This window comes from Mobula birostris, chromosome 2 (assembly GCF_030028105.1).
Source record: "Mobula birostris isolate sMobBir1 chromosome 2, sMobBir1.hap1, whole genome shotgun sequence".
Classification (NCBI taxonomy): domain Eukaryota; kingdom Metazoa; phylum Chordata; class Chondrichthyes; order Myliobatiformes; family Myliobatidae; genus Mobula; species Mobula birostris.
The window spans coordinates 217,579,711-217,593,168 of NC_092371.1; the positions used below are offsets into that span (position 1 = coordinate 217,579,711).

At 39.5% G+C, this 13,458-nt stretch overlaps 2 protein-coding genes across 9 annotated transcripts in view; one reads left to right on the top strand and one right to left on the bottom strand.

The window, feature by feature from the left end:
* The window catches only part of supt3h (SPT3 homolog, SAGA and STAGA complex component), a 426,895-nt gene extending 419,678 nt beyond the window's left edge, over positions 1–7,217 (bottom strand). Inside the window, exons 1-2 of one of the 5 annotated variants that reach the window (XM_072251461.1) lie at positions 2,360–2,525; positions 2,185–2,248 (exon numbers count right to left, since the gene is read on the bottom strand). Coding sequence is in view for 1 of the 5 variants with exons in the window: in XM_072251458.1 (XP_072107559.1) it covers positions 7,138–7,212 (75 nt within the window). In the remaining 4 variants the exon portion in view is untranslated. Of the gene's footprint in view, positions 1–2,154; positions 2,249–2,359; positions 2,526–2,618; positions 2,638–7,137 lie in introns of those variants that run through there. The other 4 variants (XM_072251460.1, XM_072251458.1, XM_072251463.1 and 1 more) reach the window with 4 other exon arrangements.
* The window catches only part of runx2a (RUNX family transcription factor 2a), a 238,631-nt gene that overhangs the window by 80,293 nt on the left and 144,880 nt on the right, over positions 1–13,458 (top strand). For 3 of the 4 annotated variants that reach the window (XR_011885026.1, XM_072251455.1, XM_072251456.1), the window contains exons 1-2: positions 3,798–4,692; positions 5,568–5,724. Coding sequence is in view for 3 of the 4 variants with exons in the window: in XM_072251455.1 (XP_072107556.1) it covers positions 4,387–4,692; positions 5,568–5,724 (463 nt within the window). In the remaining variant the exon portion in view is untranslated. Of the gene's footprint in view, positions 1–3,797; positions 4,693–5,567; positions 5,725–13,458 lie in introns of those variants that run through there. The other variant, XM_072251457.1, reaches the window with a different exon arrangement.

A 13,458-nucleotide genomic window follows, 5' to 3' on the forward strand; every position in this document is an offset into this window, starting at 1 on the left:
TATCTCATTATTTACTCTTGCAGTACTGTCACCACACAATTTTGCATACAACAAACTCTCATGACAAGATAACCTGTTTTATAGAAATAAATTGAGGGACAGCTATCAACCAAGTTATTGGAACAACTGGTTTGCCTTTCTTCAAAGCAGTCCCACAAGAAGCAAAGCAGAACATCAGTATAACATCTCAGCCTAAAAAGAGCATTCCAACAACCTAGAACAACCTTCTTACAGTTTATGACTGGAATTTTGTGTCAAAATCTTTGAAATACAACTTCGTAACTCAAAACCATACCAAATGAGTGACAGCTAACACTGCATAGGCACCTCAAATTGATTCTCAAATATATCCTGAACATCCATGCCACCAGCCATCCACACATTGGTGTTCACTCCAGCTATCTATCCCACACTTCAATAAGAGCTTTTCCTCAATAGGAAATTTATCTTTATTGGTTTAACATCATGTTCCACTTCCACAAATTAATCTAAAATAATGTTCTAAACATCTAAAGAGATGAGCTTTATTTGTCACGTGTACAGTGAAATGTGTCACTTGCATCAAATCAAATCAGCAATGATTGGGCTGGGATGCCCGCAAGTGTCCACCACACTTCTGGCATCAACATAGCATGCCCACAATATAATAAACCTAAATGTACATCTTTGGAGTATGGGAGGAAACTGGAGCACTCGGAGGAAACCCACACTGATGAACAGTCTCAGCCCAAAACATCGACTGTTTACTCTTTTCCATAGACACTGCCTGGCCTGTTGAGTTCCTCATGCATTTTGTGTGATGGTGGTGTAAAGTGTTGCTTTTAACTTCTTTCATTTAACAGCATTTTTTTAAACTGCCTCTTAGATTTGCAGGCAGTTAAATATCAACCTTCTGGTTGGTCTGGAATTACTTGGAGGCCAGGATGACAAACTTCCCTCCTTGAAGGATCTTGGTGAACCAGATTGGATTTCACAGCAATCCAGTCATTTGCTATTATCAAGACTGGCATTCATTTAAATTCCAGATACTGTTTTAATACATATTTTACTTAAATTTAAAAATTGCAGATGCTACGGTTCAAATTGAACTCATGTCATTGGTTTAACGATCTGGAACACTGGTCTACTAACTTCAATGTTGTACAATCTATTCCCCTTTAAGTCAGGCCTGCTCACTTCATCAATCCACATCCTACTAATAGCTGTAGCATTGTAAACTGCTTGTAATTGGACTATATTTTATCAATAGTACCTAAATCCATTAATGAACAGACTGTTCCAATGCTCAATCCTCCTATAGTATTGAGCAATGTGGCAGAAAAAAAAGACTTGAAGAAAGAGCAAGAGAAATTATTAACACCAAACGTTTGCAACATCATATATGTGACAGAAAATAAAAGAATGAGTTGCATGTTGGGGTAACTAACTATGGCCAAATAATTCTTTGCAGGCAGCTTAAATAACAAGATGCAGATTACTTGCTTACTTTTACGTGCAACTGCACTGAATAGGTAGGACAGAGAGTAACAAAATATCTAAAATATTATGAGAATACACTATGCATCATATAAATACACCCTTAATTAGCACTGAACAAAATAGAAAGGAGAACATTCATTGCACGAGAGGATACATCCACACAAGAACGCAGTTTTTGTAAGGATTGACGGGAGAGGGAGGCGCTCTGCGCACACACAAACACACCATACTGTGTGCGTGCACAGAAACAAGGCTTCCACACACATGTAATATTCTGAACTGGAAAAGTGGGGAGACGGTATGCTTCGCACTAAATTCAGGGAAGTGGTGCTTAATGTATGTGCGGGAACACAGTTGAGTAGAATCAAGGATGGAGTGTTTCCTACATTTTCAGGAACAAATTGTTCAGTGGATTCGGGGGGTAATAGAGGTCTGCACATGCAGTTTAGGGCAATCAGGGAAGTGGTGACCTGTGCCAGTGCAGAAACATGGGGTTCAGTGGAATAGAAGCAACGATGGTCTGTGTATATAGGAACCCGGGATGTAGTGGAATTGTGTGATTCTGTGCTCGACGGGTCACTGGGACATGGGTCGTTCGGTCCACGTGCAGGGTCGCGGAAACTGTGGCTGTTCTCGGTATGTGTGAGGCAAGAACGGTGGGTGGAAGTTCATTACCGGGCAGTTAGATGGAAGTTTTCAGCTTACTGCGCAACAGAAAACTCATTCGGTCTTGCACACACGGTTGATCAGAAACCTGTTCACGTGTTGTCTATGAGTGAAACAGAGAGACTTGTTTATGGACAGCAGGACAGTGCTGGAGGAACAAGTCAGAATTTAGGCCTGCGGCATAAAACCATGAATGAGTAATGGTTCTACTCACTTTCGTTTTAATGAGGAAACCCCCTGCAAACGCACGCAGTTCGTTACGAAAGGGGTGTAATTCTACCGGGAATGTGCGTACACTTTTAAATCTCAGCTCCGGATTTGACAGATCCTCACGCGCACCCGACCAAACGCTTTCAGGTCCTCAGACGCATATGCTGTTCCCAGTGCACTCTGGGAATTGTAGTTTCGTCACCAAGTACCAGCCAGAGCCAGATTTTACCACAATACCCGGCATGCTCTGCTCGCGCACTTACGTTCGGTTGCGTGTTCCCGCAGCACAATTCCCTACTCGGATTGGTTGCCGAGCTGTTACGGTTGTCAAGACCGATTCGACCGGTAAATGGACGATTCGGCCGTCAATCAAAACATGCGCAGGTCCTTCTGACTTCCCTGCGCGAAATGTTCGCTGGTCTGCCAGTTGAATGTTGGCGAGCTAGGAGGGTGATTGCTTGTGATCATTACTAAACTGAATTGTATTTTCAGATCTTGTTGCACTACCCTTCAAACCGATTACATGAATTTTCGATTAACGTACATGAACAAGATTACATTGTTTAATCCGCACTCACGTCACTGCAAGGCTCCCTTTCAAAGAAAAAGTTTGGGCAAGTCTGCTTAGTAATATATTCCAATTAACATTAATAGTAAATCGAAACAACAGGGCGCTTTATCCTACCGGCTCTTGCGTCATTTATGGTCCTCCTTGTTATGTAATAAACACGCAAGATAGCCGGCATATGTTATATTTAACTAAAATTCAAATAAACGGTACTTAACTATAAGGATCAGAATAAAAGTTTAATATCCTACTTAATTAGCCAATCCAAAGCAAATAACTTTATCCAATACAACGTTTTGCCATTACGTTACATGCTATAGATCATGTCCCTTTGATGATTACTTCTGAAAAAAGCATGTCGTTTGAAGTTGGTTTAACAAGAACATTGCCAGTGCCAGATTACTGACTAGCTAAATAATTGCTTCCTCACTCTAATTCAAATAGCGTTTTGTACATTTGAAAGTTATCGTTAGGCTCGCCGCTAATTTACAGCAAGAGACTGGATCTCAGTAGGTTGTGCTCCAAATTCAGTGCATTCAATTCCCCATCCCATTCATGTTTTCTAAATTATTTAAGTAAAATTAACCCATGGTTACACTGCGCTTGTTTCTATTTCAGCACTTATCAGTGTTGATTGACACTTATTAGAACATTTTAATTCGCATTATCGATGTAAACTTAGTGGCAAGACAGCTGTAGTTTTTAAGTCGCGACAGAAACTGGAAGTCGTCTGCCTCCTAACACTCCTTGAGGAAATAAATTGCGAAGAAAGCATCGGAGAGCTTTGATAGGCTCAGATCACAAGTAGGCGTTTGCACATTTTACGATTGGATATGTAAATTATTTTAATAGTCTTTTTTTGTGAAGCTTTACTCTGGGGCAAGCTTTATAACTTTCATTCATTCGCGGAAATGTTTTAGTGCTTACTCTCCAGCCGCATTCTGAAAACTTTACTCCAACCCCCGCCTCATCAGCGTGGAAGAGAATACAGACTCATGTGGACATTTGGGGCAAGAAAAGGAGCAGGAAAAGTACCAACGTGATCGTCTCGACTTCGCATCTTGCGAGGGAATACAGTATATTTTAAAATCGTTGATGACTCCTACAGCCACCACGTGCTCTTTGATGTCTCATCATCGCTCACTTTTTTCATGACCACAAACTTGCTTTATAATCCCAACCTCCGTGAAACCACCAGTTGGAAACTGTGGCTTTCCCTCCTCTTGATCGTTTTGACCACAACGTGGATTAGAAATTTTCTCCCTAAAGTCAGACATTTGGAATATATTTGTAGTCACAGAAGGAAAATCCGACTTTCCTGAAAAAAAAAGCTGCTTTGTACTTTAGAGGAGAAACTTTTAAAAAAAGAAACTGGACTGAATTGAACTGAATGTCAATAACGGATATTAACTGGACAAATTGACTATTTGTGGCTACTGTAAGCCCCTAATCAAAGTGTTGTGATGCGTATTCCCGTAGATCCCACTACGAGCCGGCGCTTTACTCCACCGTCCACCACGTTACCAGCAACGGGGAAAATGAGCGATGTGAGCGGGATGGTGCCTCACCAGGAACCAGGGCCCGGAGTCGGAACAGCCGGGACGGCGGCGCTGAGCAGGTCTATGATCCGACCCCATGAGAACCGAACCATGGTGGATATCATTGCCGATCACCCTGCAGAGCTGGTGCGCACTGACAGCCCCAATTTCCTCTGTTCTATCCTACCGTCGCACTGGCGGTGCAACAAAACCTTACCCGTGGCATTCAAGGTAAGAAGAATAAGCCACATCTTTTAGACTAAGCACAAGAGACGGAAAGAAATATTGTAAACTATACCGAACGATAAACATGCTATTTTAATAAATGAAAGGTAACAGTCACGGCAGTTGAAAGTGCACTTAAATAAATACTGACAGCTTTTAATGTGCATTGTTACCACTAACTACTGTTAAATATCTACTGTTTTAGTTTGCTGAGAATATAGTACCAACTTTTTAAACTTCCATATTATATTTTAACACCAATCAAAACTATAAAACTGGCGAGTGTTCAGCATTTTATCCGTTCCGTGTCTTTTTTTTCTGATCCTGCACCTATTTCTGAGCACAGAACAGTATGTAGATCTTTATTTCAGGTGAAATCCGTGCATTTATTAATTGTGGTGTGGACGTATTGATTATCGAACAGTACGCATAACTGCGTTAAAAAAAACTTTTGTTTGATGGTAGCACGGGATCAATTAATTTCCTTCGAGAGAGCTCACTGAAAAGTTGCGAATTGATTGTGGAAACGCAATGCCCCGAGTTGCCTGTTGCTGTGAAGATGAGGTCACAGGAATTGTGAAATAAATAGTTAGACAATATTGACACATTCTAGCAAACAAAATAACAATCCTCTTTTTTTTGTACAGCGAACTGTATCATCATTTAAATAGACAGTTAACAATTTTACTTTGAAAAGGATAAAGGGGTGAGAAAAAATTCCGCCATTTATCAAGAGATCAGAAGACAATATCCATCAGTAGCACTTGTTTTAAGAGCCGTAATGTAACCCAGAGCTACCCCACTGGTGGCAGAAGTTACCCCATCCCGTGCTCCGCGAGCCATCTCCCACGGTAATGAGGGTGTTTGTTGCTCTCTGACAGGTTGTCGCCCTGGGGGATGTTCCTGACGGCACTGTGGTCACGGTCATGGCCGGCAATGATGAGAATTATTCGGCCGAACTCCGCAACGCCTCGGCGGTCATGAAGAACCAAGTGGCTCGTTTCAACGATTTACGGTTCGTCGGCCGAAGTGGACGGGGTACAGTATTTTACCTCATTTAAATTCGTGGTCACTTTAACAATATGCGCCGGTGTGTGAGGTCCTAGTGTAATACCTTCTTTCCAAGGTACGGGAACGTGATAGCATCTAGCATTGATGCAGGTATAGAAATTATCGTTAACTGCATTCGATTTTAAACAATAACAGTCACATCTATGTATCCGCTTTTCTCGCCTACGGATTCATATTCTGACGAAATATTACTTTTGGGTAAGTTATCTATTTATCTGTTCTGTCAATTTCCCAGTAATTTTGACTATTTTATGCTTCCCTTTCCTTTTATTTCCTCATAGGATTAGGTCAGCAATCTTATCGTTCTGCAAATATATTGAAAGATGGGCTGAACGAGCTCTTTCTCAATGCTCATTGCAGCTCATCTCCAGTAATAGTTAAACGTGTCAAAGTTATTGTAGATATACTCAGTTCTAAATGACAAAATTGAAATAAGTGACGCATCTTCTTTCACTTTAATTCTTTGCAGCTAACTTTTAATTTTTGTCTGTTACGGACAAACAGTGAATGGGCAACACTTTTTGAAAAGTGATCCTAAAAGGAGAAAGAAAACGATAGATGTTGCCAAAACATCTTGATATTGCCAATTTAATATTGTTTCCATTAAAAAGTATTGAGTTAAAGATTGAAAGCCAGTACAAAATACAGACACATTAGCTGAATGTACCTGAAAAATTGTTCAAACGTTCAAAGAAATCATGAAGGAGTGGTGTACCCAGTTTTACTGTTTTGCTTTTCTCTTGGCTAGTTTCCCAAAAAGCATTTTTTTCTTTTTAAAAAAAGACTAACTGCTTGCAGGCTTTTCACGCATGGGAGATGAAGAAAGCTTCTTTTGATGAAGTGTAATTATGTCCAAACAGACTTGACCCTTTTTTTCTTCTGTTCTTCACAGAACAAACCCCATGCTTTGCTTTGAAGCAGAAGGTTTGTTTCCAGCTCAGACTCTGCCAAAGGCAGGAAGAACTGCAAAAGATTTTTAAGTCAAGACTTGTCTTGTGAGATTTAGTTCAAGAAGAGGGAGATGAAGAGATAAGATCATTAATTGAATCTCATTTCAGCTGAGCATTCAGGGAGCAATCACCAGCAGATTGCAACCTGTGTGAACATAGGGAAGTGAGTGCTCAAACCTATTACTTACTTAGAACTGAGTTGCCGATTAACTGGCCATAAACAGCAGGCATAGACAAATTTAGTTGACACAAATTTAAGATAAAGCTATTAAGCACATACATACTAGCCCAAAGAATGGACAAAAGGAATGAGATCTCATTGGATGGCTACTGATTTTTGAAAATCAAAAATATTGAAAAGCTGATTCATCAAGCCAAATGCTTCAACCTCTACATGAAGACAAATTTAAAATTTTCTATTATAACATACCAGTGAGATGTAGACAATAGGAGCTACCAAGTGCCCAGTCAGTAATTCAACTTGAAACAGTTTGTTCTGATTCATTTGCTGGTTCATACAAAACCCTGTACTGATGCAAAGCGATGACTGTTTTATTGACTCACTTTACAACGCCCACCTTTTCCTGTCCTGAAGCATTACTGCACAAACTGCTATGGAAATGAGTAACAATTGCATATCTAACTTGTTACATATGTGGGAATGCCCACTGAAAAGGTACAGGGTTTTGCTGATACTGACCATTCCTTTCTCTGATATTCCTGCTGCGTTTTACAAATTCTGAGCAACTTTAGGGAATTAAATAAGATACTTTAAAAATTAACATCTATCCATTTACTTATAATGAATAAAACAGACATCCAGAAATTAGTCACTTTTCAAAGTTATGGATACTCTTATTTGGAGAAATGTTAACATCAGGTATTAAATCTGTAGACAGTAAGATGATCAATTATTGCCTATCACTGATGTGCACATCAGTGATCAACTCTATCAGTTTAGTGGAACGATAACAACTGATACATATTCTTGACTCAGTCCTTTAGATTCAATTAAACAAATAAAATTTGGTTTTCAATAGCTTGAAACCTAAGGCGGCATTAAAATGATTGGAAACAGTGAATTACTTAGGAATCACAGTTACAGTAGACAAATAGACAGCTTACACACACTGAGATCCCAGGAAATAAGTGTAGTTAATCCATTTTGTGCTGGTTGCATTGACTTGAGGAGCAATGTTGACTGCAGGCTTGTTATTGATTAGTCCTAAAAAATTGTCAGCTATCAGATTTTAAGTATTTTCCGCACCACCTGCATTGTGAAGTGTATAGCATTTTTCATCACATTTTTCAGATTAACTAAAAGATTGGTAGGTGCTGACAGAACATCAGCTTTGATGAGTTAACTCTGCACCTGATGTTTAACATGTCTTACTTGTGCTGACTTTTCACACATTGGAAAATAAATATTGCACATATGGGAATTATCTACTACTGTACATAACATTGGAATAATGCCATCACATGGCCAGGTGGAAATCATTTTAATCCATCCTCTAAATGAATTGCAGATATTACATACCTATAGCACTGAACTTTTCAGGGAAGCTTAATAGTTTTGAGACATTGATTGCAAGCATTTACTGTTTTCTTTCACTTAAAAAGTGGATTTAGTTTAAGATAGTACTCTGTATTAAACTTCTGGGCTTTGTATATTAGAACCATAGAACCATAGAAACTACAGCACAGAAAAAGGCCCTTTGGCCCTTCTTGGCTGTGCCGAACCATTTTCTGCCTACTCCCACTGACCTGCACACGGACCATATCTTTCCATACACCTCCCATCCATGTATCTGTCCAATTTATTCTTAAATGTTAAAAAAGAACCCGCATTTACCACCTCATCTGGCAGCTCATTCCATACTCCTACCACTCTCTGTGTGAAGAAGCCCCCCCTAATGTTCCCTTTAAACTTTTCCCCCCTCACCCTTAACCCATGTCCTCTGGTTTTTTTCTCCCCTTGCCTCAGTGGAAAAAGCCTGCTTGCATTCACTCTATCTATACCCATCATAATTTTATATACCTCTATCAAATCTCCCCTCATTCTTCTACGCTCCAGGGAATAAAGTCCTAACCTATTCAACCTTTCTCTGTAACTGAGTTTCTCAAGTCCTGGCAACATCCTTGTAAACCTTCTCTGCATTCTTTCAACCTTATTTATATCCTTCCTGTAATTTGGTGACCAAAACTGAACACAATACTCCAGATTCGGCCTCACCAATGCCTTATACAACCTCATCATAGCATTCCAGCTCTTATACTCAATACTTCGATGTAAGTTGACCATTTAATGACAGCTTGAGTGTTACATGGGAGATTCTGTCTTAATTATCAATTACCAAGCTGATTACTGTCCTGTTAAACTTTGTCTTCCATTCAACAGCAAATAATCTCTTTACACTTTGCATTATGAATGCCTTTTCCTTTGTAAATGCTGTCCTTTCAGAACCATAACATTTTCAATGGACACACATAAAAGTTGCTGGTGAACACAGCAGGCCAGGCAGCATCTCTAGGAAGAGGTACAGTCGACGTTTTGGGCCGAGACCCTTCGTCACGACTAACTGAAAGAAGAGCTAGTAAGAGATTTGAAAGTGGGAGGGGGAAGGGGAGATCCAAAATGATAGGAGAAGACAGGAGGGGGAGGGATGGAGCCAAGATCTGGACAGGTGATTGGCAAAAGGGATATGAGAGGATCATGGGACAGGAGGCCTAGGGAGAAAGTGAAGGGGGGAAAAAGCCCAGAGGATGGGCAAGGGGTATAGTGAGGGGGACAGAGGGAGAAAAAGAAGAGAGAGAAAAAGAATGTGTGTATATAAATAAATAATGGATGGGGTACGAGGGGGAGGTGGGGCATTAGCGGAAGTTAGAGAAGTCAATGTTCATGCCATCAGGTTGGAGGCTACTCAGACAGCATATAAGGTGTTGTTCCTCCAACCTGAGTGTGGCTTCATCTTTACAGTAGAGGAGGCCGTGGATAGACATGTCAGAATGGGAATGGGACGTGGGACATATCAGAATGGGAATGGGACGTGGATTCAATGGGTTCTTTTTTTACATAATTATTTTATCAGTGTTAAGGCGTCTCTCACTCTCTTAATTACTCAACCTTCCTCTTTCACGTTCATTTTGTTCATGATACCTGCTTTTCTGTCCTAAATTTCCATTGAACAGCTGACCCTTCCGAGCATCAACGCGTACTGATATTTGAAATATAGTGGGATTCAAAAGGGACACAAGCAGCAACATTTTCCTGCAGAGGCTGATGAGTATGTGGAATGAGCTGTCAGATGGAGATCATTTAAGAACTAGTTTGGATAGGTATGTGGAGGAACAGGGCTTGGAGGAATATGACCCATTGCAGGAAGTTGGGACTGGCTGGGTGGGTACGACGGTCAGCATGTACTCATTATGTGGAAGGGCCTGTATCCGTGCTGTATTTCTTTTTCTTTTTTTCTAAATCTTTTTATTAATTTTCAAGTTCATAAACATAATAACAGAAGTGATACAAAGAGATTGGAATTATCTTATAATAAACATATTCAAAAAAAGACTACAAATAGTACAAGTGTAATAGACTTCCAAACTCATGATATAGTTAATCATGGAGAAAAAAGAAATAAAAAGAAAACGATATTGCAAAGAAAAAAAACCCAAAAAAATTTTTAAAAAAGAACTAATGACTAAACCCCCCAAAAAAAGCAAACAGAACAAAACAAGGCTGAACCAATATATTAGATCGAATACATTCATTAATGTCATCAACTCCGTTCCGCTGTTCATATATGTATTCTAAGTTAATAAAAAGGATTTGGAAAAGGTCAAACTACATCATATGAAAATGTTGAATAAGTGGCTTCCAAGTCTCTTCAAATTTAATCGAAGGATCAAAAATGACACTTCTCGTTTTTTCTGAATTTAAACATGATATAGTTTGCTGTATTTCTCCATGACCCTGATAAATACCCTTCCAGTCAAAGCAGATTCAAGATTCAAAGTACATTTATTATCAAAGAATCGATAATTGAACAACATTGAGATTTGCCTGCTTACACGCAGCCGCAAAGCAAGAAACCCAAAAAGAACCCAATTAAAAAAGATAAAGACCAACCCCCAATACGCAGAGTAAAAGAAAAAAAAACAAATCAAGAGAAGAGAGCAACGACAACAACATTCCAAACCAGATTGAGTCCTTCGATTCAAATCCCCAGAGTAGGCCCAAAGTCTTGGTATTAGGTCACCATATTAGCAGGGCAGATCGCTGCAGAGTTCTCAGACACAAAGCATAGCAGCTGGGGGAAGTCTCACAGCCTCAGCGTCGCGGAGAGAAGAGTGGCAATCGCGGGAGGAGTGAAATCTGCCCGAATCTCGACAGCCCACCTTTCCAGTCTACCAGTTCCAGTGTTTATTTGAAAATGGCATTGTTCCCTTCCTCAAACATTGAAATGTAGCCCTTCAGGCAACTGCTCACTCCATCTACAATTTCACTTTCTCATCCAGAACGCTTGAACAAACATACATCCTCAGAATTCCAGGCACAATTGTTCACATCCTTAGAACCATCTTGGAATAATATCCACACTCCAGAAATGCCTCTTAAAATGGCTGCTTCCTTCACTATTTATAATTTTCGTCGAAACTTTGATCAGTAGATTTGGGGACAGAGAGGAAGGCCATCAAAACTTCCAGTGGGATCTGGATGAGCTGCAAAACCGGACCGAAAAATGGCAGATGGAATTTAATGCAGACAAATGTGAGAGGTTGCAGTTTGGGAGAACAAACCAGACTGAGGTTTACACAGTGAAAGGTATGACACTGAGGAGTGGGGTAGAACAGGAGATGTGGGAATACAGATCGATAATTCCTTGGAAGTGCAGGTCGATGGAATTCAACAGATTAATTATTCAGCATGGACTAGATGGGCCAAAGGGCCTTTTTTATGTGCTGTAGTGTTCTATGATAGTATGACTCTATAAATTTACGCCTTTGTTCTAATACTAAAATAGTCCATATCTTTATCACAGCGGTAATTTTATTCTGATTAAATAGTTTTGAATATTTTTGTTAATGCAATACTTTATTAAATGCAAATTGTAGAATTCTAAGTATATGAAATATACTTCATAAAGAAATATATTGAGGAGGAATTTCTTTAGCCAGAGAGTGGTGAATCTGTGGAATTCGTTGCCACAGGCAGTTGTGGAGATTAAGTCTTTATGTATATTTAAGGCAGAGGTTGATATATTCTTGATTAGTCAGGGCATGAAGGGATGGGGAAGGCAGGAGATTGGGGCTGAGAGGAAAGATTGATCAGCCGTGATAAAATAGTGCAGCAGACCCAATGGGCCAAATGGCATAATTCTGCTCCTATATCTTATGGTCTTGTTTCCTGACATTGGCAATTTTATGATGTCATTGCCATGTGCTAATTTTTCCAACTCATTTCTTTTGTGTTATTTTGCGTTCATGTAGATTAAATCACTAAATCAATGAATCTGCAATATTTGAAATATTATTTTTAAAATACCTTTTAATTAGTCACACAATTTGGAACACGCTTTGCTGCAAATGTCAAAGTATAATATTTTACTATCTAATCTTTGCAGTCAGTAATTTGCATATGGTTATATAGGAGAACCATACATTTCAAGTTTCTAATTTTACTCCCTATAGATCAGATTGTGAAAACAGCCAAATTAGTTTTTAAGTAAGATAAGGATTAACATCAAATGGGGAGTTATGGAATGCTTTTCACACTTTTATAAATCTCCTTTTTATATTTAATGAACTCCATCTTACATTGCAATGACTATTACAACTTCCACAATTAACATAATTACACTGTGAAACAGACAGTAGCCACTAAGGGATACCCTTGTGGAGCTAAGATTGGATACTCAGAGATTGCTACCAGCGAATCTCTGGCCTGTGCAGTACAGTACATCGCTTGCAATTTATTCCAGTATCGGCTTCATAACATTGTCTTCAAACAATGTTATGTTTTGAAACTTATTCTTGAAATAAAATGGTATGTGAAATCAAAGTCAGTTTTTATCAAGTCCAAATTGCCATTTTACAATCTAAATGACCCTCAAACATGACTGTGGCTACATGTGCAAAGTATTTTGTTTTATTCTATTTAGAGATACAGTGCGAAATAGGTTCTTCCAGCCCTTCAAGTCACGCTGACAGAATCCCCTCAATCTAACTCTAGGGTAATCACAGGATGTTTTACAGTGGCCAATTCATCTACTAACTGGTACATCTTTGGACTGTGGGAGGACACAGAGGATGCCAGGATAGAACTCCAAACTCTGATGCCCCAAGCTGTAATAGTGTCGGGCTAACTGCTACGCTACTGTCGTGCCTACATTTTAAAATGGTTAACTTTATTTTGCAAGCTTCTTTATTGCTTTTGAAGATTACCTTTATTTGTCACTTGTACATCGAAACACTGAAACATGGTGCATTGTTTTCGTTAAATCACATCAGCAAGGATTGTGCTGGGGGCAGCCCGCAGCTGTTCCAGAGTGAACATAGAATGCCCACAGTTTAATAACCCCAATCTGCATGTCTTTGGAATGTGGGTGGAAACCAGAAAACCCAGAGGAAATCCACGCAGTCACAGGGAGAATATACAAACTCCTTAGAGATAGCAGCAGGAATCAAGCTCTGATCGATTATCGCTGGTGCCGTAAAGTGGTTGTGCTATCGTGCCCCACTTTCTATTATA